Raw genomic sequence first — 27133 nt, forward strand, 5'->3', positions numbered from 1 at the left:
AAAGAATGGCCCAACCCACCCACATGCACATGTACATACATAACTACCCACCCATGCACATATACATACTATAAAGGAAAAGAAATTACTTTTGAACTTTGTTTTATATGAAGCTTGCTCTTCTTTTAAGACATCATTCTGCACTGTATTGGCAATCCAGGTCTGCTATTATGTGTATAGGGCAAAGTTTTTCAAGATATCCTTAAAGCCTCTCTTTGGTTACAGTGGTGTGTGATGGTCTAACAGATTTGAGTGTGAATCTAAGTACATCTGTATCAGAGGTAGAGGGGATGGGAAGTGCTGATGGTGGAGGTATGGTACTCTAAATAATTTTATTTTTTTATTATACTTAATCACCACCTCCCACTTCGTGAGGTAGCACAAGGAAACAGATGAAAGAATGGCCCAACCCAAACACATACACATGTACACACATAAACGCCCACACATGCACATATACATACTATAAAGGAAAAGAAATTACTTTTGAACTTTGTTTTATATGAAGCTTTCTCTTCTTTTAAGACATCATTCTGCATTTTATTGGCAATCCAGGTCTGCTATTATGTGTATAGGGCAAAGTTTTTCAAGGTATCCTTAAAGCCTCTCTCTGGTTACAGTGGTGCGTGATGGTCTAACAGATTTGAGTGTGAATCTAAGTACATCTGTATCAGAGGTAGAGGGGATGGGAAGTGCTGATGGTGGAGGGGTAGAGGACCAGCCACCACCACCACCTCCACCTGATGCTCTCACCTCACCACAGAGTTCTAGTCTTTCATCTCAGCGCAGTGCTCTCCAGACACCTCCTACCTCTCAGGTATGTAGCAAAAATGGGTTTTGAGTTTTCATGTCTTATATGTTATCTGTGTCACATTGGATTGCCCTTCATTGTGTAATGACGGAAAAATATTCCTGAATTATTGTATTGTGTTACATCGTGTGCTTTGATTGTACAATGCCACTGTCCCCCTTATGGGCTCCTATAGCTTCAAGGCCACACTCGAGTAAGGAAATGATTGTCTTGTTTTGAGAAGTTTCTCAATGAGACTGCTTCTTTTTGTCTGATGGTTATGATGCATATGGAGCAAGGGGCTGGAAATCCTCCCCTTGACTTTTTAGTTTTCCTAAAGAAGGAACAGTGAAGGGGGCTAAGTTGGGATTTTCCCCTCTGAGGCTCAGTCCTTTATTCTCATCGCTACCCCGCTGATGTGGGAGGTGGCAAATATGTATGAAAAAAATATTTGCAGTACCATTATCCTCATTATATATTATTATTATACTTTAGTACTGTTTCGCATGTCAGCAAGGTGGCTCCTGGTATCTGACAAGAATGGCCCTTCCACTCATGTACACATATATATATTCCTATGAGACCAAGGGAGAAATGAACAGAGGGGGCCAGGTGAGGATATTCCAAAAAAGGCCCAGTCCTCTGTTCCTAACGGTACCTCGCTAACGCGGGAAATGGCGAATAGTTTAAAAGAAAGAAAAGAGACCAAGGGAGAAATGAAATGCGATAAGTTCCCAAGTTCACTTTCGAGTAGTAATCACATCATCAGGGGTGATACAAGAAAGAAATGTAAGTCAGCTGATATACAACGAAGAGACGTAGCTAGGACGCCATTTGGTAAACAAGTGATTGTCCAAGAGACAATAAGCGTATCATAAAAATGTGGACAAGAAGGGGAATTGTTTACAAATTTTATCAACAATAAAGCTATTCAATTTGTATAGACCTTCTCTAATATTAAGGTTATAATTATTTGTGTATTTGATGATGGAAGATTTAGTGATATTTCTCGTGGTGCTGGAGTTAAGAGTTGATAACTGAGATGGCATTACTCCAGTCAATACAATGGTGGTAGTTTTTAACGTGATTGAAATATATGTTATCTATTTATTTATTTAGTTATTTTGCTTTGTCGCTGTCTCCCGCATTAGCGAGGTAGCGCAAGGAAACAGACGAAAGAATGGCCCAACCCACACACAAATATACATACCTATACATCTCAACGTATACATATATATACAGACACAGACATATACATATATACACATGTACATAATTCATACTGTCTGCCTTTATTCATTCCCATCTACACCTCGCCACAAATGAAATAACAACCCCCTCCCCCCTCATGTGTTCGAGGTAGCGCTAGGAAAGGACAGCAAAGGCCACATTCGTTCACGCTGGGTCTCTTGCTGTCATGTAATAATGCACCGAAATCACAGCTCCCTTTCCACATCCAGGCCCCACTGAACTTTCCATGGTTTACCCCAGACGCTTCACATGCCCTGGTTCAATCCATTGACAGCACGTCGACCCCAGTATACCACATCGTTCCAGTTCACTCTATTCCTTGCATGCCTTTCACCCTCCTGCATGTTCAGGCCCCGATCACTCAAAATCTTTCTCACTCCATCTTTCCACATCCAATTTGGTCTCTCCACTTCTCGTTACCTCCACCTCTGACACACATATCCTCTTGGTCAATCTTTCCTCACTCATTCTCTCCATGTGACTAAACCATTTCAAAACACCCTCTTCTGCTCTCTCAACCACACTCTTTTTATTACCACACATCTCTCTTACCCTATCATTACTTACTCGATCAAACCACCTTACACCACATATTGTCCTCAAACATTTCCAACACATCCACCCTCCTCTGTACAAACCTATAGATAGCCCATGCCTTGCAATCATATAACATTTGCAGAACTACTATTCTTTCAAACATACCCATTTTTCATATATGTTTACTGTGTTTTGTGTAAAAAGTTAGTGCTATGAACAAATGAAGAACAACTTCATTAGCTCACTACCACTCTCTAATTTTCATGAATATTACACCAGAACCAGAGTGTCTGCCTAGGGTTGGGTCCCATAGACTCTAATAACATTGCCTTGATTAGGTTATTTGGTTTCCTGTGCCACTTCAGCAAACATAAGAATAGATAAAAAGATATAAACAGAAGAGTTGCAGTTGAAGGAAACAGCATCATGTGATAAACCACTTCGTATTAGCCCTGCCATCATGGCAAAATCTCATTGTAGGTTTTTGTAGATAGGTAGGTACCCATACAATAAGACCTGCTGTGATAGTGATCTGCTTGTGATTGATGAATGGATTTTCATTCCTCTAAGTGGAGAAGATTCATTAAGGAGTGATACTATTTGTTTAGATATACTTGGGTGACACAGGTTTTAGAAAGAGTCACAATAGAGGAGAGTGGATGATGTGAAGGATGAAGAAATGGGATGTTGTTCATATAAGATTGGACTGAGTTAAGAATGTAAATCTGTTGAATAGGGGATGGACATGGAGGAAAACAAAATAGCGCCAAACAATTTGAAGTGGATGTAAGGGGAAACAGAGGTAAATGGGCAGAATGGAAGTACATTAGAAGTATATATGGTTTGCCATAACTAAGATGATGCAAACTTGGCACTAGCTACTTTTTATGTAGGGAGGAAGTTGCCATATGTTGGTTGGTTAATTAACTGGAAAATTCTTTTCAGCCACCCATGAACCTTCTAACACCTGACTCCTTCAGTTCTCCACGGAAGCCAGAGGATTCAGATCATCCTGAAGATGGTAGTGAGGAAGGCTCAGTATCTAACAAGGTGGGTTGGGAATAGCATAAAAGCTGCAGGTCTGTGCAGGAGACTTTAACGTGGGAGTGAAAAGATTATAAGTTTATTGGAGAGTCGGAAAGTGCAGCAGCAATAAAACTTAAGCCTCTGCAGAGTTTGTTTATTATATAAGTGTATTGGTTTGTTCTGGAATTGAAGTTGTAACATTAGATATATTTGAATATATCTTTGAATATAAAAACTCTGGGATTAGGAAGTGTGAACTTCTCTTAAGTATTCATTATGTTGGCTTATCGTAAAGAATATTTCCAACTTTTTGTCAGTCCTACAACCTTAGTTTCAGCGTTTGTTACATGAAGTTTTATGTGTTACCAGGTTACTTCTCTCCCCAACAAGTATGATGTACCATACACTGCAGACTTTGAGAATGCTGCCTTGTCATTATTGTTACGCTGTGGCTCAGGGACTCTCATGCCAAGCAGTGAGTCTGAGAACAACAATAGCCTTAACATATTAGGTTCAGTTGTAGCTGGATCATCCAAATCTCCACCTGCTACTGCATTGCCACCTCCACCCTCAGGCACTCCCCCACCTCGAGGTGTGCAGGTTAGTAGCAGGCCATGCTAGATGTCTTTGAAAGAAAATTTGATTATTTGAATGATTTTATTCATAACTCTTCTCACTTCACTTAAATATGTATATGTCACATTGAGGGAGATGAATGTGTTATTTCATCATGATTTACATAAAAAGGAACCACGAAACTTCTCATCCAATGTTTTGCTTTCCCTCTCATCTTGATTAACCCTCTCCATATGAACATGTATATTCAATCTTTCCTTTTTCATTCTTTGTACCTGCTCATAATTGCTTCACCTCTCAACGTTTTATGTTAGTCTCATATTTTTGCATACTTTTTCGAGTGTTCCATCTGTTGCATTAAATCTTGTGGCCTTCGAAAATCTGTTGTAGATTGTTTTTCGATTATTGTTATAAGGTTATGAAGGCTTAGTCCCTTTGATTGTGCCATAGAATACATTTAGCTGGCATATGAATTACTTTGACTAGTTTGTTTCATGAATCGAAATATGAATTTATTGAACTTTGCATATGTTTGTAGACAGTTTGTCTGTATATCAGGTTCTTTTCCCCCTTCCAACCAAAAGTTTTTACTCTCTAGTCATATCACATCTCTAGCTGACTTATATTTTGAACAAAGTGGAACCAATCGTAACAGCTGGTGCCTTCATGAAAGTAGGGTCAGGTGAGAAAGATGTAGGTTTTGAAAAGCTGAAAGCTTTTCCCTTTCTCATTTTCTTATGTACAGGTATAAAATTCAACTTTTTTTTCATTCTTTTGGCACCTCTCTTCAGTGACATCTTGGACTCTATTTCAGGAGGTTTATCAGCCCTAAATGTGCACAGTTTCACTGTGCATATGTTGAAATCTCTTTGGGACCATGATCCTTGTATAGGTTTAGATCTTTTATCATTCTATAAATTTGCTTTCTGTATATCTCGAATGTTTTATTTATAAAACCTCCTTCCCACTCTATCTCTCTGGTGGGAGGGAATATAGATAGTGTTTTCCATTGTGAAAACACTTTTGAACTTGATATTGAGTTCCTCTTGTATCCTTCCATCTGAATCCTGTAGCCTGATTAGCCACTTTTTTAACTGATAGCTGAATCTTGATGAATTCATGGAAAGTTCTGAATTTTCTCCTACCTTGTCCCCAGGATTCTTTTCAAAGTTTCTTTGTTCTTTCTTTTATATCCTACTCTACCTGTTTCTGGCTCTGTTACACCATTCTTTCCTCTTTCTTACCATTTCCCCTGTATTTGAGGCCAGAGGTATCTATGTTTCTGTTTCTTCAATTTGAATTTCACAGAACCTCTCATCACAAATCCCTGGTTCCTGGCTCCTGAATTTCGTTTCTCAGTCTGTATTATCATAGAAATTGTTGAGGTTTGTGTAGTGTCCTCTTATATCTCTCTATGTTTTTTCTCACCTCTGGAAATTGTTGAGGTTTGTGTAGTGTCCTCTTATATCTCTTTATGTTTTATCTCACCTCTGGTCTTTTAATGTCTTTATTCAACACATGGTCAGATCTGCACATCTTCATTCTTTGTGTAATCAAACTGCCACACACCATGTTGTCTTTCAGTATTTCATTTCCAACATATTCACCTTCCTCCTCTTTTTTACTTTTAAGGACCAAGACACATCTGTACAGCACCACTAGTTTGGTTATACCTTTATACAAAGCCATCTTTACCCTAACAGACACTGACCTCTCCCTCCACATGCTTATTACTGCATCTAGGACAATATCTCCCTCTCCCGTCTTTTGATTCCCTGTATCCATTGTGGTTCCGTCATCAGTGACCCCATTCATACTAACTCTGAAACCATCCTGTATCATACCCCTGCTGCACCTCATTTTCTTACTGTAGTTCACCTTTACTCTAAGCTTTCTCCTTTATTTTACTCTCCCATGTATCGGTCTGTTTGAATCTCTGATGGCTGTTCCCTTTGGGAACTCCCTCAAGGGGATGGCCACTGCAAAATAGTCTTGACAGTTGAACTTCAAACTTTGGTATATGTATTTATAATCTCGGGACTACTATGAGATATACTGGATATTTGCTGAAATTTGAAGCCGGTCCTGTGGCAGTTTGCCCTCTTGATCTTAATGGAAATTGATAATCTGTGTTCAGTGAGTATCACTGGTAGTGTGGGCAGCATGGCCAGAAAAGTATAGACAGTTAAAGTTGTTTACTTTCTGTTATGTTTATGATTTTTCTTTTTTGATACAGGGTAAAGATGATGCTCCTCTCGCTACCTCAGAGGTTGCATCATCTTCTGTGGGTCGAATTGGTACTAGTGCAACATCATCGCCATCATTGGAAGTTCAGCAGATACTTCACTCACAGAATGGTAGGATAAATCTAGCAATCAATTTGGTTGAGTAGATTCTTAGAATTACTGCCTTTTTTCCATCTGTTCATACACGTATGTTGATTTTTTACCTCTTTAGCAAGCTCGGTGAACATCTGAGAGAGTACTCTCTAAGGGGTCAAAGCGCAATATTACTTCCTAAATAAGATATACTCAGCAGGATTTCATCCAGTATGATTACCATGATAATTATGCCTATCATACAGATTTCATGACTTAAGTGTAAGACTAAGAGTAAGTGGAATTCTGATGAGGAAGGACCTAAAGTAGGTACTGAATTAGTAGAACAGAGATCTGGGGATACTGAATCAGAAAAATGAGTTGATATCAGTTGAAGTTATATAGAGGGCACTACACTGTGTTTAAAAGACAGAACAATTAGAGAGGTCTTTGGAGTCTGATAGGAGGGGTTTAAAAAGTGAAGAGTATTTAGGAACAAACAAGAGCATGGGATGATTTGCTGCTGCAAGAGTTGGTTTACAGGTAGACTGCATGAGGATAGAGTGAGTTTGTAAATTTTGAATAGATGTCATTTGTTTTTTGGACTGGAAGAAGACCATATTTCAGCTAGAGATGGAAGAATAGAATTAGTAGAGGCTGTGGACATACCAAATACCTTTTTTTCTTTTAGACAAAAGAATTAAAAGAAAATTTTTAGATATAATCAAGAAATGACCAACAGAGATTACTTTACATAGGGAGTTGTTATTAGGTACAGTACGGTTGAGGGACAAGTGAACTGGGAGGTAAGTTTGAATTGAGAAAAACTGGAGGAAGTGAAGTGTTTTAGATATCTGGGAGTGGATTTGGCATCGGATGGAACCATGGAAGCAGAAGTGAATCATTGGGTGGGGGAGGGGGCGAAAGTTCTCGGAGCGTTGAAGAATGTGTGGAAGTCGAGAACGTTATCTCAGAAAGCAAAAATGGGTATGTTTGAAGGAATAGTGGTTCCAACAATGTTATATGGTTGCGAGGCGTAGGCTATAGATAGAGTTGTGCGGAGGAGGGTGGATGTGCTGGAAATGAGATGTTTGAGGACAATATGTGGTGTGAGGTGGTTTGATTGAGTAAGTAATAATAAGGTAAGAGAGATGTGTGATAATAAAAAGAGTGTGGTTGAGAGAGCAGAAGATGGTGTTTTGAAATGGTTTGGTCACATGGAAAGAATGAGTGAGGAAAGATTGATCAAGAGGATATATGTGTCAGAGATGGAGGGAAGGAGGAGAAGTGGGAGACCAAATTGGAGGTGGAAAGATGGAGTGAAAAAGATTTTGAGTGATCAGGGCCTGAACATGCAGGAGGGTGAAAGGCGTGCAAGGAATAGAGTGAATTGGAACGATGTGGTATACTGGGGTTGACGTGCTGTCAGTGGATTGAACCAGGGCATGTGAAGCGTCTGGGGTAAACCATGGAAAGTTCTGTAGAGCCTGGATGTGGAAAGGGAGCTGTGGTTTCGGTGCATTATTACATGACAGCTAGAGACTGAGTGTGAAAGAATGTGGCCTTTGTTGTCGTTTCCTAGTGCAACCTCGCGCACATGCGGGGGGAATGGGTTGAATAAAGGCAGACAGTATGAATTATGTACATGTGTATATATGTATATGTCTGTGTGTATATATATGTATATGTTGAGATGTATAGGTATGTATATTTGTGTGTGTGGACATGTATGTATATACATGTGTATGTGGGTGGGTTGGGCCATTCTTTTGTTTGTTTCCTTGCGCTACCTCGCTAACGTGGGAGACAGCGACAAAGCAAAATGAATAATAAATAAGTAGGGAGTTGTGTGTTCAGAATGCACTGTTGCAGGCTAAGAATAACTAGTTAACAAGGAAGTATTTAGTGGGTTGTTATTCAGAGGTGACAGAGTAAAGGAAGAATGAGAGAGAAACAATGAAAGTCAAAGGCAAAATATGAGTGTTTTATTTCTTCAGTATTTCTTCTTTCCTAAATCCTTAGGACTGTTTGGTAGATGTAGAGGTCTTTTTGAGTCCCAAGGGATTCCTGTAAAGGGATCCTTGGCTACAGACACAACAAATCTGTTAATTTTTAAAAGAATTTTTCAATTTTTCTTTCTTAATTTTTTCAACAGCATGTGTAAAGAGACCTTAACCTGTAAACAAATTTATCCTTTACGTTTGTATGATGTCATCCTTGGTAATAGCTCAGTACCTTCATTTGAAAGCTTTTTTAAAACATTTGTCAGTCTGCCAATTTACTTCACGAGTTATTTATTTTTATCTGTAAGTTTAATATAAGATCTGCTTTATTTTTCATGTCCTAAATATTGATAAGTGTAACCCAAGATTATTCTCCAGTGTGTACTTTTTATGATGTTAATCAATTGTATCAATTTACTTTTAGGCAAGAGTGAAGAGAGTAATTAATAGTATCAATTTATATATAGGAAAGAGTGAAGATTATGCAGATGATGATGAAGAGGACATCCAGGCAGCAGAGGATGGAATGGCTGAAGATGATGATGATGAAGAGGAAGAAGAAGTAGAAGAGGAAGAAGATGAAGAGGAAGAGGAACCAGAGGCCCATCGACAGCCTCAGCCTAGTGCTCCACCTCCACCAATACCAGAATCACAACCTATGCCACAACCACGTCCATCTTTAGTAAAGCAACCTACATCCATGCCACAGCCACCACCTTCTTTACCTCAGCCACCTACATCAATGCCTCAGCCACCAACATCTTTGCCACAGCCACCATTGTCAGTGCCACAGTCAGTGCATTCAACACCACAGTCAGTGCATCCAGCACCACAACCCTTAAGTACCATACCACAGTTATCTTTGAAACCATCTCCTCTTCCTGAAACTTCACCTTCTCAGAAGTCACCAACAGTACACACCCATGATCTCCAGGAAGCAAAGGCTCCCATGCAACCAGTAGATATGTAAGCACAGTACCTTAATTATTTTCACTGCTATTTATTTTTATGTTTAAGCAATGGAATGATTGTTGCCTTTGTATGATGAAAGGGGGGACAGAGGCCAAAAGGGAGATGAGAGGATGAATGAAGGAGGCTTTTAGGTATTGAGGTGTGAATATTTGGAAGTGTGAGAGATGTGCATGGAACAGAATGACATGGTTTGATGTTTTATATTGGGGGCAATATTCTGTCATTGGGCCAGAACAGGGTATTTGAAGCAGTCAAGGTGAACCATGTAATAATAGTCTGTTGAGTTTGGCTTTGGATGGTAAGTTCTAGTTTTAGTACATTATAAATGATGTGTAAAGAATTAGTATGTGCAGATGAGGTTTGTGTTCCTGATCCTTCCCTACTAAGGCAGAATCTGAAGATATAATGAAGGCTTAGATCAGGTAATTTTTTTTTTTTTTTGAATGGGTGGTGGGGTGGATGGGTTGGTATGTGTACTTGAATATTTTTGATTAACTATTTTTACTCTATGGGAAATTATTTGCATTTTTGGGGCCCCTATCTGTTGAACATTCTTCACCATACCACCCTTCCACTTTCTGATATTATGTATACTATCACAATTACTATATTCTCATTCAGTTTATTTCTAAGAAAGTGTTTCTTTAATTTCATGCTGTGACCTTTGTTTTTTCTACTTCTGCATCATCAAACTTATTTAAAAACTTAGAGATTATGATCAGCTTACCCCTCATGCTTCTGAAGTGGGCAAATTTAAGGCCTTTATCCTCTCCTCGTTTCTTAGCCTTTTTGATTTTGATACCGTCGTTGTTGCATTTCTCAGGATCTTCTCAATTAGTTTTTTGTTTCATTAAGTGCAGTGAGAAGCATATTCTAGTTTTGGCCTAATGTAGGATGTGAGTGATGCTGAATATATCTGTAGCCATGCTCGTGAATGTTATTCTCATGTTTGCCATGAAACAGTTTTTGCTATTCTCCAAGTGTGGTATTTTGGTGACAAATTATGGGTGATATTGACATGTAAGTGTCAGTCACACTTATTCCTGAAGCTTTTTTCTGCTTGATAATATTCATATTGTGGCTATCATTCACTGTAACCCATTCTTATTACTCTACATGAACTTTGGTTGAATTTCATTGACCATGTATCATACCAACTTTGATGTTTGTCTAGGCTTACCTTATATTGTTTAGTCTTTCTCTTTTCCTTTCCATTATGACCATTGTATCATCTTCATACATGGTCAAGTAGAAGTTCATACCTTCTTTCATGCCCATATATTAAGAGGAGTAATATTTCATCTTATGCTATGAATTGCATAAGGGCATCATGTGGTTTAAGGTGAGTTGATTGTGTAAGGAGTGACTTTAAGAGAGATGTGGTAGTAAGCATTTGCAGTTGAGAAAGCTGACCAGGATGTGGTGAAATGGTTTGTGGTTTTGGGAAGGTTGAGTGAAGAAAGACTGATTATAAGGATCTTTATGATCATTCAGGGAAGTGGGATTATGCAGATTGGATTCTTTTCTCTCATGGGCTAGGAGAGTGATGGTAAATTTCTTTAGGGATGTAACTATTCTGTCTTGTGTGAGCAGGTGTACTTGTATTTCCTTTTATATCATTTCCACAGTTTGGTGTCTTGTTTTGTGGAAGACCTACCTCATTGTGTAAGGTAACCTATGAAGTTGGCTCCAGTGTTGAGATTAGATTAATGTGATATTTCAAATACATCTACACAAAAACTGAAAAAAGTAGTTACTCCGACAAATATGTTTACCCCAGAGATGCCTGCTTACCAAACTGCATGATGCAGTCACTTTGTCTCATGCCATCCGAGTCTTCTGATGCACTTCTTCCTGATATGCACAACAGCCAGCCAATTACACTTAGCCACCAGCCAGTCTTCACATTATATACCCTCAAAGAGGAAAACTTTGTGCAGGCCTAACCAGATGGTTCATGAATGAATTTGGACTACTGATATGAAGTGAAAAAAGATGTTGGGAGCTGTTACATTTCAGTGCGTTTTATGACTAGTAAAAAATTTTTTAGGGGATGTATTTATCCCTAGGGATAGGGAGAAAGAATACTACCCACGCATTCCTCAAGTGTCGTAGAAGGCGACTAAAGGGAACGGGAGCGGGGGGCTAGAAAGCCTCCCCTCCTTGTATTTTAACTTTCTAAGAGGGGAAGCAGAAGAAGGAGTCACGTGGGGAGTGCTCATCCTCCTCGAAGGCTCAGATTGGGGTGTCTAAATGTGTGTGGATGTAACTAAGATGAGAAAAAAGGAGAGATAGGTAGTATGTTTGAGGAAAGGAACCTGAATGTTTTGAGTGAAACAAAGCTCAAGGGTAAAGGGGAAGAGTGGTTTGGGAATGTCTTGGGAGTAAAGTCAAGGGTTAGTGAGAGGACAAGAGCAAGGGAAGGAGTAGCACTACTCCTGAAACAGGAGTGGTGGGAGTATGTGATAGAGTGTAAGAAAGTAAACTCTAGACTGATATGGGTAAAACTGAAAGTGATTGAGAGAGATGGGTGATTATTGGTGCATATGCACCTGGGCATGAGAAGAAAGATCATGAGAGGCAAGTGTTTTGGGAGCAGCTGAGCAGCTGAATGAGTGTGTTAATGGTTTTGATGCATGAGACCGGGTTATAGTGATGGGTGATTTGAATGCAAAGGTGAGTAATGTGGCAGTTGAGGGAATAATTAGTATACATGGAGTGTTCAGTGTTGTAAATGGAAATAGTGAAGAGCTTGTAGATTTCTGTGCTGAAAAAGGACTGGTGATTGGGAGTACCTGGTTTAAAAAGAGAGATATACATAAGTATACGTATGTATGTAGGAGAGATGGCCAGAGAGCGCAATTGGATTACGTGTTAATTGATAGGCGCGCAAAAGAGAGACTTTGGATGTTAATGTGCTGAGAGGTGCAACTGGAGGGATGTCTGATCATTATCTTGTGGAGGCGAAGGTGAAGATTTTTAGAGGTTTTCAGAAAAGAAGAGTGAATGTTGGGGTGAAGAGAGTGGTGAGAGTAAGTGAGCTTGGGAAGGAGACTTGTGTGAGGAAGTACCAGGAGAGACTGAGTACAAAATGGACAAAAATGAGAACAAAGTAGGTAAGGGGAGTGAGGGAGGAATGGGATGTATTTAGGGAAGCAGTGATGGCTTGTGCAAAAGATGCTTGTGGCATGAGAAGCGTGGGAGGTGGGCAGATTAGAAAGGGTAGTGAGTGGTGGGATGAAGAAGTAAGAATATTAGTGAAAGAGAAGAGAGAGGCATTTGGACGATTTTTGCAAGGAAATAATGCAAATGAGTGGGAGATGTATAAAAGAAAGAGGCAGGAGGTCAAGAGAAAGGTGCAAGAGGTGAAAAAGCGGGCAAATGAGAATTGGGATGAGAGAGTATCATTAAATTTTAGGGAGAATAAAAAGATGTTGTGGAAGGAGGTAAATAAAGTGCGTAAGACAAAGGAACAAATGGGAACTTCAGTGAAGGGGCTAATGGGGAGGTGATAACAAGTAGTGGTGATGTGAGAAGGAGATGGAATGAGTATTTTGAAGGTTTGTTGAATGTGTTTGATGATAGAGTGGCAGATATAGGGTGTTTTGGTCGAGGTGGTGTGCAAAGTGAGAGGGTTAGGGAGGATGATTTGGTAAACAGAGAAGAGGTAGTAAAAGCTTTGCAGAAGATGAAAGCCGGCAAGGCAGTGGGTTTGGATGGTATTGCAGTGGAATTTATTAAAAAAGGGGGTGACTGTATTGTTGACTGGTTGGTAAGGTTATTTAATGTATGTATGACTCATGGTGAGGTGCCTGAGGATTGGGGGAATGCGTGCATAGTGCCACTGTACAAAGGCAAAGAGGACAAAGGTGAGTGCTCAAATTACAGAGGTATAAGTTTGTTGAGTATTCCTGGTAAATTATATGGGAGGGTATTGATTGAGAGGGTGAAGGCATGTACAGAGCATCAGATTGGGGAAGAGCAGTGTGGTTTCAGAAGTGCTAGAGGATGTGTGGATCAGGTGTTTGCTTTGAAGAATGTATGTGAGAAATACTTAGAAAAGCAAATGGATTTGTATGTAGCATTTGTGGATCTGGAGAAGGCATATGATAGAGTTGATAGAGATGCTCTGTGGAAGGTATTAAGAATATATGGTGTGGGAGGCAAGTTGTTAGAAGCAGTGAAAAGTTTTTATCAAGGATGTAAGGCATGTGTACGTGTAGGAAGTGAGGAAAGTGATTGGTTCTCAGTGAATGTAGGTTTGCGGCAGGGGTGTGTTATGTCTCCATGGTGGTTTAATTTGTTTATGGATGGGGTTGTTAGGGAGGTGAATGCAAGAGTTTTGGAAAGAGGGGCAAGTATGAAGTCTGTTGTGGATGAGAGAGCTTGGGAAATGAGTCAGTTGTTGTTCGCTGATGATACAGCGCTGGTGGCTGATTCATGTGAGAAACTGCAGAAGCTGGTGACTGAGTTCGGTAAAGTGTGTGAAAGAAGAAAGTTAAGAGTAAATGTGAATAAGAGCAAGGTTATTAGGTACAGTAGGGTTGAGGGTCAAGTCAATTGGGAGGTAAGTTTGAATGGAGAAAAACTGGAGGAAGTAAAGTGTTTTAGATATCTGGGAGTGGATCTGGCAGGGGATGGAACCATGGAAGCGGAAGTGGATCATAGGGTGGGGGAGGGGGCGAAAATTCTGGGAGCCTTGAAGAATGTGTGGAAGTCGAGAACATTATCTCGGAAAGCAAAAATGGGTATGTTTGAAGGAATAGTGGTTCCAACAATGTTGTATGGTTGCGAGGTGTGGGTTTTGGATAGAGTTGTGCGCAGGAGGATGGATGTGCTGGAAATGAGATGTTTGAGGACAATGTGTGGTGTGAGGTGGTTTGATCGAGTAAATATCGTAAGGGTAAGAGAGATGTGTGGAAATAAAAAGAGCTTGGTTGAGAGAGCAGAAGAGGGTGTTTTGAAATGGTTTGGGCACATGGAGAGAATGAGTGAGGAAAGATTGACCAAGAGGATATATGTGACGGAGGTGGAGGGAACGAGGAGAAGTGGGAGACCAAATTGGAGGTGGAAAGATGGAGTGATAAAGATTTTGTGTGAGCGGGGCCTGAACATGCAGGAGGGTGAAAGGAGGGCAAGTAATAGAGTGAATTGGATCGATGTGGTATACCGGGGTTGACGTGCTGTCAGTGGATTGAATCAGGGCATGTGAAGCGTCTGGGGTAAACCATAGAAAGCTGTGTAGGTATGTATATTTGCGTGTGTGGACGTATGTATATACATGTGTATGGGGGTGGGTTGGGCCATTTCTTTCGTCTGTTTCCTTGCGCTACCTCGCAAACGCGGAAGACAGCGGCAAAAAAAAAAAAAAAAAACTTAGAAAAGCAAATGGATTTGTATGTAGCATTTATGGATCTGGAGAAGGCATATGATAGAGTTGATAGAGATGGTCTGTGGAAGGTATTAAAAATATATGGTGTGGAAGGCAAGTTGTTAGAAGCAGTGAATAGTTTTTATCGAGGATGTAAGGCATGTGTACGTGTAGGAAGAGAGGAAAGTGATTGTTTCTTAGTGAATGTAGGTTTGCGGCAGGGGTGTGTGATGTCTCCATGGTTGTTTGATTTGTTTATGGATGGGGTTGTTAGGGAGGTGAATACAAGAGTTTTGGAAAGAGGGGCAAGTATGCAGTCTGTTGTTGATGACAGAGCATGGGAAGTGAGTCAGTTGTTGTTCGCTGATGGTACAGCGCTGGTGGCTGATTCATGTGAGAAACTGCAGAAGCTGGTGACTGAGTTTGGTAAAGTGCATGAAAGAAGAAAGTTGAGAGTAAATGTGAATAAGAGCAAGGTTATTAGGTACAGTAGGGTTGAGGGTCAAGTCAATTGGGAGGTAAGTTTGAATGGAGAAAAACTGGAGGAAGTGAAGTGTTTTAGATATCTGGGAGTGGATTTGGGAGCGGATGGAACCATGGAAGCGGAAGTGAATCATATGGTGGGGGAGGGGGCGAAAATTTTGGGAGCATTAAGAATGTGTTTAAGTCGAGAACATTATCTCAGAAAGCAAAAATGGGTATATTTGAAGGAATAGTGGTTCCAACAATGTTATATGGTTGTGAGGCGTGGGCTATGGATAGAGTTGTGCGTAAGAGGTTGGATGTGCTGGAAATGAGATGTTTGAAGACAATGTGTGGTGTGCGGTGGTTTGATCGAGTAAGTGATAATAGGGTAAAAGAGATATGTGGTAATAAAAAGAGTGTGGTTGAGAGAGCAGAAGAGGGTGTTTTGAAATGGTTTGGTCACAAGGAGAGAATGAGTGAGGAAAGATTGACCAAGAGGATGTATGTGTCAGAGGTGGAGGGAACGAGGAGAAGTGGGAGACCAAATTAGAGGTGGAAAGATGGAGTGAAAAAGATTTTGAGTGATCGGGGCCTGAACATGTAGGAGGGTGAAAGGCGTGCAAGGAATAGAGTGAATTGGAACGATTTGGTATACCGGGGTTGACGTGCTGTCAATGGATTGAACCAGGGCATGTGAAGCGTCTGGGGTAAACCATGGAAAGTTGTGTGGGGTCTGGATGTGGAAAGGAGCTGTGGTTTCGGTGCATTATTACATGACAGCTAGAGACTGAGTGTGAACGAATGTGGCCTTTGTCTTTTCCTAGCGCTACCTTGCTCACATTTTGGGGAGGGGGTTGTTATTTCATGTGTGGCGGGGTGGCGATGGGAAAGAATAAAGGCAGATAGTTTGAATTATGTACATGTGTATATATGTATATGTCTGTGTGTGTATATGTATATGTATACGTTGAGATGTATAGGTATGTATATTCGCATGTGTGGACGTGTATGTATATACATGTGTATGGGGGTGGGTTGGGCCATTCTTTCATCTGTTTCCTGTGCTATCTCGCTAACGTGGGAGACAGCGACAAAGCAAAATAATGAAAAAAAAAGATAAATATTTACCATATAGGAACAAAATGTGATGGGAGTAAGTAATTTAAAAACTTCGTGATATTGAACTACTTTAATACATAGGCCGCAATTAAGAATGAAAACTAGAGTTGTTGTCTTTCAGTAATGCTTACAAAATGATTGGAATGTGAATTATGAGACTTACTTTGAATGGGCAAATGGAGACAAATTTGGTGGTCTTGGTTCTTCAAAGCCAGATGCCCTTGAATGTAGGCAGGAGTGACCAATGGGAGACTGTGAGGAGTCGAGAATGCTCCTTTGTTTTTCTTGTTCTTTTGGGTTCTTTGTGAGCTGATTCACTGTACATGCATTTTCCCAGGAATGTATCGCCCATGCATGATATAGGAAAGTTGTGTGTGAGAGGGAGAGAGTACATGTAGGTACTCACATGTATGATACAGGGAGTTTTGCCTTTAAATATAACTGGTTTCATTAATGAAGTTTGCATACCTTTTAAATGTGGGTGGATGTGTTGAAAATGAAATGTTTGAGGACAGTGTGTGATGTGAAGTGGTTTGACCGGCAGACTATTTTTCTGTTACCCTTCTCCAAAATGGTAACAGGGTAGGTACAAAGGTGACTTTTAAGTCCCTCTCGTGCACAGATTTCCTGAGCTTATTTCCTGTTCAGGATTATTTGTATTAAGGCCTTCTTTCAATGTGCCATATCCTCATTACTCAGTGCATACTTAGGGTGAATTTCATCAGCCGTATATCATACCAATTTTGGTCTTCATTAAGGTCCCCCTCTTGAGTTGGTGGAATCTTCATCACTCAGTGGTTCCATGACTAAGCCATGTGGAATGCCACGGGTGTGTGTGTGTGTAATAAATGAAATATCGAGATAAATCAATAACGGTTTTGTGGATGTTGGTAGCATTTTGGCTGGAAATAACTCACTTGGGATATTACAGATATAACAGGATCGAGAGGCCATGATAGTTACTACTTAACTCATCATACTAGAGCATAAGATTAGGATGAGCTGGCTATATCCACTCTGGATAAGCATATGGGTGAGGTACATTTAGATTGCCAGGTTGGCTGATATACAGGGATGTTTGCAGATTCATTGATGTTTTATACATTATGAGCCTGATTGAACATTAAGTGATGAGAAGACTGTATTTTAGTAGTTGACATACCACATAACCTAGCTAAGAATGGAGCTTGATTGAACATTAAGTGATGAAAAATTACTGTAGTTGATATACCATATAGCCAACCTAAGAGGAAACTGAGCTGTGCACTCATTCATGGATTGTTTATGAAATCCTGCTGTACGAGCTTTGATTGGAATGAATCGATTGTGGTGATGGTATGTGTGTAATTTCCTGCATAGAACAAGTTACTGTTCCCCATAATCAATGGCAAATGTACTAACCCTTTTGATTTAGGATGTTGCTTTGCAACTTAGGATGGAAATTTCCACAGTAAATTAATGATTTCAAGTTGTATCAGCAGTTCTGGAGTGGGGAGCCACCCATCCTCTCTGCTGGATGGCCATTGCTGCCAGTGGTTTTTGATTTATGAATACTTGCTTTTCCTGCCTTAGTGAGGTAGAGTCAGGAGCAGATGAACATCAACTTCATTTGCACATCTCCACTATCTAGTTCTCTTACAATGCAAATTGCACATGATCAGAGTTTGCCATCCTCTGCCAACCCTCTCAGACTTTTCAGTTGTTTATCATAACTACTTCATATACCTTGTATCTGTCCATAGACAGCATATTACCACCTTTTGATGCCACATCACTCCAGTGTATTTTATCCCATACATTCGTATCACTTTCCTCTGTGTTCAGGCCCTGATTCTGCAAAGCCTCAAGCACTTCATCCTTCTTGGTCATCCCCCCTTTCAACCTTCCTCCACTTCTGGCATGTAGATCCTTTTGATAAGTCTTCACATTGTTATCATTTATCCATACCTGTTAAGCATGCCCTCGCCAGCTTTCTTAGTCAGACTTCTCTGATTTCCACGCCTCTCATTTATGCCAATATTCCCTACATGATCAACGTAACTGACACCACATATTGTCCTTAGTCATCTCATTTCCAGATCATCAATGTTCTTCCATTCTTTTGCATATTTAGCTCATGACTAACATCCGTACAACACTGTCTGGAATACTGTTCCCTCAAACATACCCATCTCTCCTTTAGCAGACACTGACCACCCCTTCTACATGCTCCTCATTGCATGCTATGACTCACCTTATCCCCCATGGTTTCATCTGCCTCCATGCCCCTTCCCCGGTATCAAAAGCACCCCTTCAGTTACTCCCCATTCAGACTTACTCTCAAACCATCCTGTCTCCTTCCCTTACTGTACCTCATCCTCTTACTTTTGTTGACATTTACTCTCAGCATTTTCCCTTGCATACTCTTCTAAATTTTATCTCAAACTTCTTGAATATCTCTTATGAGTCTACCACTAGAGCCTTGTCATCTGCAAACAGCAATTGATTCTCCGCCCAGGCTCCTCCAACTCCTGGCTTACTGTAGACTCACCCCTTGCTCTAATAGCAGTGCATTCACCTTCCTGGTCACCTAGTCCATCAACAGATTAAACCCAACTTCACTGTAAACCACTCACCCTCTTACCTTTCTTTTATTAACTCTCCTTTTACCACATTTATTCCACATGTTAGTGGAATAAAATTCCCAATATAACATCTCCAAGCTCTTTTTCAGTCCTTGAAGTGTGGGAAAGGTATTTCTAGGCATCTGTTTTCTGCATTTGACAGTGAGCAGAGGTGCAACAAGTGTATAATATCCTGTCTTGGCTCACATGAATATGATATAAAAGAGAAAATCTTTTTGCAACTCGGTGTGGTAGCCTTTATCACCACTAGTGACTGTATACTGTACTGATAGTTATCCATCATCTCACAGTATAGTAGATATATATTATGTCAAAAGTACTGATAATTATAACTCGTTTCTTAGATTCAGTGCCATGCCACTTCTAAGAAGCCTTTATCCAGTTGGTACTTCACCACCATGGAGTTCTCTTATCATGCAGTCAGAAAAGGAGGGCAGGTATGTGATTACCCCATGACTTTCTAAAATGCATCCTGAAGATGAGCTTAGGTATTGCCCTTTTCATCAATTCTGTGTATTTAATTCTATGAATTTGCTTGCAGCAAAGTAAAGAGAAATTTTGAGGCTGCAAAGAAGTCTAGTACCTGTATAATAGCAAACTCGTGAATTATCCTCACAGGCACCAGACTCTAGAGCTGACTTAAAGTTGACCCCATTCCTGTCCTCTCAGACCAGTGATTTGGGATTGACGTGTGAGAAATTTAGCAGTAGAATAGAGAATAATGACTAATGTTTATGGTAAATTTGAAGTGCAATCTGAAGTGGCAGCAATGCAGTATTGGTTTTTGAAAGATTAAATGTTTTGGTGTGATGTCATTATGAATAGTGAAGAGCTGGAAGATATGGATGATTATGAGTATTTGGTCTTGAAGTTCCTGAAGGATGTTCATGGGGATGTCAAGGGTACATCCTTGCAAGGGAAAAATATTGGAAGTGCCCTGAAACTTTTTATGACTGGAAAAATTTAGGTATAGAGTGTGCAAGAAGGTTGCATGGATGAGCACTTTTAGCTCTGATGCATGGATGGGAAGTCCAGGCTTATACAGGTTAGGACAGATGAAATACAAGAGGAGCAAATAAGGATAACTTTTGCAGTGTAGCTGGAGATAAGAGGATGGCTAGAATAGAGAATGATATGAAAAGAATGTGTGTTAAAAAGTTATGAGAAAGGCACATTGGATGAGTCTTGTTTTAAGATAAACTGGTCATGCTGAATATGTGGCAGATGATGGGTTGGCCTAGAAGATGTACAGAAATGCAGTTGAAAGTACACGTAGTATGTAAAAGAAATAGATAGATGCATAGAGAGAGAGGATCAGAGTTTGACATGTCAGATGATATTAGAAGAAAGATTTCAGATCTGATGCAGTGGAACCATTTTGTTATTGGAGATGGTAGTATTGTAAATGATGTTAACACATGATGAATCAGCCACGTGTCCAAGTGAATATGGATGTGGAAAGGGAGCTGTGGTTTCGGTGCGTTATACATGACAGCTAGAGACTGAGCGTGAACGAATGTGGCCTTTGTTGTCTTTTCCTAGTGCTACCTCGCGCACATGCGGGGGAGGGAGTTGTCATTTCATGGGTGGCAGGGTGGCACTGGGAATGAATAAGGGCAGACAGTATGAATTATGTACATGTGTATATATGTATATGTCTCTGTGTGTATATGTATGTATACGTTGAGATGTATAGGTATGTATATGAGCGTGTGTGGACGTGTATGTATATACATGTGTATGTGGATGGGTTGGGCCATTCTTTCGTCTGTTTCCGTGCGCTACCTCGCTAACGTTGGAGACAGCGACGAAGTATAATGATAAATAAAAATAGCTAAAAATATGATCAGAATTAATTTGAAAATGTATATTTTCTTCAATACAGACCCTTTAGACAGTCCTGCCATAGTTGTGCAGCCTTACCCAAAGTATCATATGAATCATATGATATTGTATTGTTTTGGGATAAGAATTTAAAGAAAAAATTTAGGGTTATTAGAAAACTCCACCTGCCTCATGTTGCTTAAGACCTTAGAAAAAATATCAAAAGTATCATCAGAAACTAGCTGAGGAGACTAAAGCTCAGTTTGTCTCATCCTGTCAGTATGAAGGGTGCCATTGTGGGGGCCCGGTCATTGCCTGCAAGTTGAACCAAAGGTGTGGAGGTTAGTTGTGAATGGTTTGTAAATGTTTCTATTATAATTTGTGATGTTCTTGTTTGCAATGATTGTACTATGATAAAAATGGATGTTATAAACAAGGAAAAGTAAAAATGTTTCAGAAACTGTCAGCAGCAATAGAGAATGATCATTCTAATGAGCAGCCACTCACTAGCAACATCATTTGATAGCAAGTGGTAACGATGTCCACCAGGGCATTTCCAGTATATAGCAGAGAATGCAAAGGGAATGACTTGTGGAGTAGTAGAGTAGGTGAAATGTAATACTTTTGGGTGGTTTGGGCTTGTGGAAAGAATGCAAAACTGGGATTTTACAAGGAGAATGTACAATAGTACAATTAAAGAGGTTGATGTGAGATGAACACCACCTGTGACGTGGGGAAATTGTATGGAAGAATACTGAAGGGAGAAAATGGTGGAAGAATGCTTGGAATTATGTACGAGAGGGAGGCATGTAAATGACAGGGATAAGTGGAGAGACTTTTGCCGTGGCCACCCCATTGATAGAAGTTCCCAAAGGAAATAGGCATCAGAGCTATAGATAGATAAATAGGATAATGTTATGTCTGTGTAATTGATAAATGATTATGTATATATTATAGTTTTTCCTATAACCTCCTCAAGACCCCTATGTGAAGGTCATTTCATATGCAGATAACCTCACAATCACATTACTAGTGAAGCAGCAACAGACATGCAACTTTACATCATACTGTTAAACAGTGGCTCACCCAGAACAGAAATTTCGCAACTCCACAAAAGTCTTTATCACTCTTCTTATCCCAGACAGACATAAATTCAACCTGCAGCCTTTGCTTACCTCGAATTTTCAGTTACTCCCACTTGACAACATACCAACTATTCTGGTCATCACACATAGTGGGCAATGACATTCGCTCCCTTCACCACAAATCTCAACGCAAAAGTAGCAAGCAAACCAAATGCCATCAAAACACTAAGTGGTACCAAATTTGGACAAGAAAATGAATCCTAGAATATCCAGTACAAACAATTTTTTCACTCCACTCTAAACTTCTTATAAGTTTGGTAATGTGCCTAATGAAAAATAGATATAACACCAGCACCCAGATGGACTCTGAACAATCACTGGCTGGATAGCAAAAACTCAATTCCTACAGAGTGAAACAAAGTCCTCCTAATGCAATCTTATGTCAATATGCTAAGTACTCAGTTCTGTGCAAACCTTCCTATCTAAGCCATTTCATGACTAACCACCAGCTTCCAAGTCAAAATAAAGATTTTATCCCTGCTTCATATTTCAACAATCTATACTCATCGATCCTCCCACCTCCAACAAACACAGCATTAACAGATGTATATGTAACAAAATGATCCGATAAGAACTTTTTATCTCTCCCTCATCTTTAGCTCCATATTCATGCATACAAGGTTAAGTACATAAATGCAGACCAAAGGCCCTCATCCCCATCCTTAGAAGCTGGGATGAATGCTAGTTGTCAGGGGTTGACTTGTTTTACAGATATCTCTGTTAAAAGATAGGAGCAGTTATGTGTTGTAGATAGGTTGCCATGGTTGAATTGTCAGAGTATTGGAAAGTACATAAGGTTAAAGAATGAAGGTGTGAGATGGATTTGTGGTTTAATGTGCTATTTAGAAAGGTGTATGAAACTCCCAGAGGACAGTAGCACTGTGAAAGATTTATGGCTTGGTTAGTTGGTGAAAAAGTCTTTGGTAATAATATAGTTGAAGGTACAAACTGTGAAAGAGATCGACAGATGTTGAATTATAAGTTGAGAATTGGAGAGTAAAGACATTTTAGAATAGGTTACCAGTTGAGTGCAGTGGAAGAATATTGTGTACAGAAATATGGAAAAGCGAACAGTAATGTTAATCTTGCTTTATGAAATCACATAGCATGCTGTGTGAATTATTAAAAAGTTTATTAGTAGTCTTGAAGCCTGTCCTTCACTTAAGTATAGTAGACACTTCAGGATATATCTGAGTAAACTGAGAAGCAGTACATATGTATGCACTGATATAACATGTGTAAATTGGAACAAATTTGAGAATGACATGGAGATAGACTTGTCAGCAGGTTTTTTTTTTCTTTTTTCCTCCAAGGTTTTCTTTTCCAGTATTTCAGATTCCTTGTGTTTCTCTTGGAATGTTTCAGTACCCATGCAAATGTTTGTCTGTTGGTTAACGTACCATAGTGAGCATTCATATTTGATTGAGTATCCCTCTGATACTCGATGGAAGTGTATGATTGTAGATAGGTAACAGAATTTGAGACCTCCATCACATGTATGGACTGCATCTCTGGTTTTGGGAGCTGTGTCACTAGCTTGCTGTCAAGCTCAAAAGATAGGGTTTTAATCATGAGATGATTAGTTTTAAGCCTACACAGGAACTAACTGAGGATGAATTTGTTTACATTATTTTCATTGTTAGAAATTACCACCTTATAGTTATTAACTGTGATGGTCATGATAATGAGTTGTATTGAAGATTTTCCTTTACTTTTATATTTGAGTGAGCTTGGACAGGTAACCTTGGAGCCACTTTTTTGTTGGCTTTGCTTAGGCATAGAAGTGAGTCTCGGCCCAGAAACCAATTTCTGTATTTCATGTTGAACTACTTTATGACCCTATGACCTCTTGTTTTGATAGGCATGTTTCTCCATATTTCGTTAGTTGTTCAGACACAGAAAAAGCTCTTTATTCTTTAGAACTTTTCATGTATTGTTCTGATATGTGAAAAACTTCATTAATGGTTTCTGTTTTTTGGTTCATACACTTCAGTTACATAAAGAGATATCGTACGTCATGGCTATTAGTAAGAGTTACCCAGTTATAAATCTTTTTATAATTCAGTAAGAGGAACTTGAAATGTAACAGTGTAAGAGTTTAATGTTGTTTACTTTGAAATATTGCCATTTGGTGTTTCACTTCAATGTATACCTGGCGGAAACCATCAGGTCTGTATATGAAGTGTCGCGTAGTTGTGGAAATGAAGTTTTCTTTCATTTATTTGGCTACATGCTTTTTTATTATAGCATATTACATTGATGCTAGTCTTGAAGTATTTCTTACTTTGTTCTTATCATTGCAGTATGTTTCTTGCATTTTGAAAGACTTGTTATGAATTTGTTATCTGCATCATATATATTGTTTCTCCTCATCAGAGCCGAGTGATGGCTGCAAAGTAATTTCCAGACATTTTATTTGCTAACCATCTCTACACCCTCAGGTGTTGAAGACCAGACGACAGTGCTCAAAACATCCATTGAAATTTTTTTTATTTTTGTATAGTTATCTCTAGATTTTTTTTTTTTTTTTTTTTTTTTGCCTGAACCTGTAAGTCAAAATGCATGAAAAGAATATGGTATGTCTGCAGTTATGTATGAGAGCAGCAAGTAGAAGAGAGTAGGCATTGAAAGAGTAGGTAGATAAAGTACGAGGACATCAAGCAACAGAAGGCAGAGACATTGTGTCACAGCTATGTTTGAAGGATCGGGTGGTCTAAGTGGTGGTTCTTCTATGTTAATGTTGTCATAAAAGACAAAGATTAGAGGTGAAAGAGAATTGCAAAAGAGTTTTTAAGATATATGTAGAAATGTGTAAAGGATCAAATGGAGTTTAGGTGTATGTAGTAGGCCTTTAGTTGTGGATCTATTGTAAAATAATGCAGGGAAAAGAATTTTATGGGCATGTGAAGTTAACTGTTTTACTGTACAGTCAGTTTTGCTTGTGATATGAGAGTCACACTATTCCACATCCTGTAATATTCCAATTTGGAAACTAGTGAAGAGCATTATGGTATGTGCAGATTCTGTATAATTGTACATTAGCTGCACATGCTGGTGAACTGAGAGTATCATTATGTATGGCGATGCCTTTTGTTATCCAGAAGAACAGGAAGTGTCCCTCTGACAAGCAGCATCAAAGAGGACCAGAAAGTTCACTTGCTGGAGAATAGCTGTCTTAGATTAACAAGTCACTGAGAATATGTATATGTGTGAAAAACTCCTGCACTTCTAGTATTTCATCAATAATATGTATGTATGGAAAACTCCTACACTTCTGGCAAGTCATTTAGAATATGTATGTATGGAAATCTGAGACAGAAGTGCAGTACTGTAGCACTCAGAATAAAAAATCTTAGGTTCAGTTTCAAAAGAAATCATAGGTATATGATAATTAGTTTAAAGATTTTGCTTTTATCAAAACTTTCGCATTTGTTGTGGAAAAGGTTCATACTTGACTTGAAGAGCTGTACAGGTTTAATTAGACTGTAATCTAAAACAATAGTCATGAGATGTTATTTTTTAGACAGCATTTTTGAAAGATTAATGGATATCGCAGATCTGTTAGGTTTCTTTTCCCATTTCTTTCTTTTGCTTTTTAGGTACTATGAATATTTGATTTTAATTTCATGAACACGTATATATATGCACTTTGCCTCCCTTGATATAGTAAACCACACAGTTGACTCCATGAATCAAGAGAGAGAAGAAAATAGTATATTTATTGCCTCTTTTACTGATTTAGTACTGTGAGGAGAAACATTTTTTTTTCAGAGTCCTTTGAAAAGGAGGTAGTGAGAGGAAAGATTTATTTTGGAATTTAGATTATTTTATGTGTGATAGTAAACAGAACTTTTTGTTAAGTACCTACATTCTGAACAGTGAAGAGGTTAAAGGTTCTAGGTGTGCTGAAAAACATGTGGAAAGAGAAAACGTTATCTGGGAAGGCATAGATGGGTATGTTTGAAGGTTTAGTAGTCCCAACAGTATTACATGGGTGCAAGGCAAAAGCTGTAGATAAGGCTGTGTGGAGAAGGGTGGATGAGTTAGAAATGAAGTATCAAAGGACAGTATGTGGTGTGAGATGGTTTGATTGAGTAATGAATGGGTAAGAGAGATGAGTGATAAAAGATTGGAGTTGAGAATGCTGAAGAGGTTGTGCAGAAATAATGTGAGTGCATAGAGAGAATGAGTGAAGAAAGGTTGACAGAAGATGTTTGTGTCAGAAGTGGAAAAAACAAGGAGAATGAGGAGAACAAATTAGAAATGGAAGGATGGAGTGGCAAAAGGTTTGGAGTGATTGGGGTGTGAACATATGGGAGGGTGAAAGGCATGCATAGATAAAGTGAATTGGAATGATATGGTATGCTGTGGTCACCGTGCTGTCAGTGGACTGCATCATGGCATGTAAAGCATTTTGGGTGAATCATGGAAAGGTTTGTGGGGCCTGGATGTGGATAGGGATCTATTGTTTCGGTGCATTACATATGGCAGTTAGAGAATGGATGTGAGTGGATGTTGCCTTTCTTTGTCTGTTCTTGGCACTGCCTTGCTAATATGTGAAACGGCAATCAAGTATGAAAAAACCTTGCATTTTGCATAAAGATTTTTTGGACTTACTGATTGACAAAACTACATTTTAGTACACCATTTAAAGTTTGAGAATTGGTAGTTTTACAGTGAAAGGTCGAAATGTATGAAGTGCACACACACTGCACTGTATATCATAAAATCATACATTTCATGAATTGATTGTCGCAAACAACATTCATACAGATGCTGTTTATGGGTCTTTTTGTTTTCACATTGTCATTTTAGTTTTGTTCACTCCTTGGCATCAGCATTTACTGCAATCTTTTTCTCTTAGTTTTGCATCGGTAAAATCCCTGCCAGCCCAGTTAACATGTGCTCAGCTTGAGGCTGAAATTAAAGGCAAGACAGTCAGCCCAGACTCACCTGGAACAACAAGCTCATCTGGTCATCAGAGGTAATTGCATGATTTTTGTCAGGATATTTTTGTATCTGTAGACGTTTTATACTGTACATAATTCCTCATCCTCAGAGCATGGTGGTACTTTGTGCTGACTACATCATGACGAGTGTATGCCTGTGTGT

General features: G+C 39.3%; 1 protein-coding gene across 7 annotated transcripts in view; it reads left to right on the plus strand.

Moving 5' to 3' along the window:
- The window catches only part of LOC139745975 (enhancer of mRNA-decapping protein 4-like), a 188591-nt gene that overhangs the window by 88948 nt on the left and 72510 nt on the right, over positions 1–27133 (plus strand). For 4 of the 7 annotated variants that reach the window (XR_011712036.1, XM_071656723.1, XM_071656721.1 and 1 more), the window contains 7 exons: positions 621–817; positions 3524–3628; positions 3974–4204; positions 6417–6537; positions 8969–9467; positions 19397–19489; positions 26886–27005. Coding sequence is in view for 6 of the 7 variants with exons in the window: in XM_071656723.1 (XP_071512824.1) it covers positions 621–817; positions 3524–3628; positions 3974–4204; positions 6417–6537; positions 8969–9467; positions 19397–19489; positions 26886–27005 (1366 nt within the window). In the remaining variant the exon portion in view is untranslated. The remainder of the gene's footprint in view (positions 1–620; positions 818–3523; positions 3629–3973; positions 4205–6416; positions 6538–8968; positions 9468–19396; positions 19490–26885; positions 27006–27133) is intronic. The other 3 variants (XM_071656725.1, XM_071656726.1, XM_071656727.1) reach the window with 2 other exon arrangements.

This window comes from Panulirus ornatus, chromosome 63 (genome assembly GCF_036320965.1).
Source record: "Panulirus ornatus isolate Po-2019 chromosome 63, ASM3632096v1, whole genome shotgun sequence".
NCBI classification, from domain to species: Eukaryota; Metazoa; Arthropoda; class Malacostraca; order Decapoda; family Palinuridae; genus Panulirus; species Panulirus ornatus.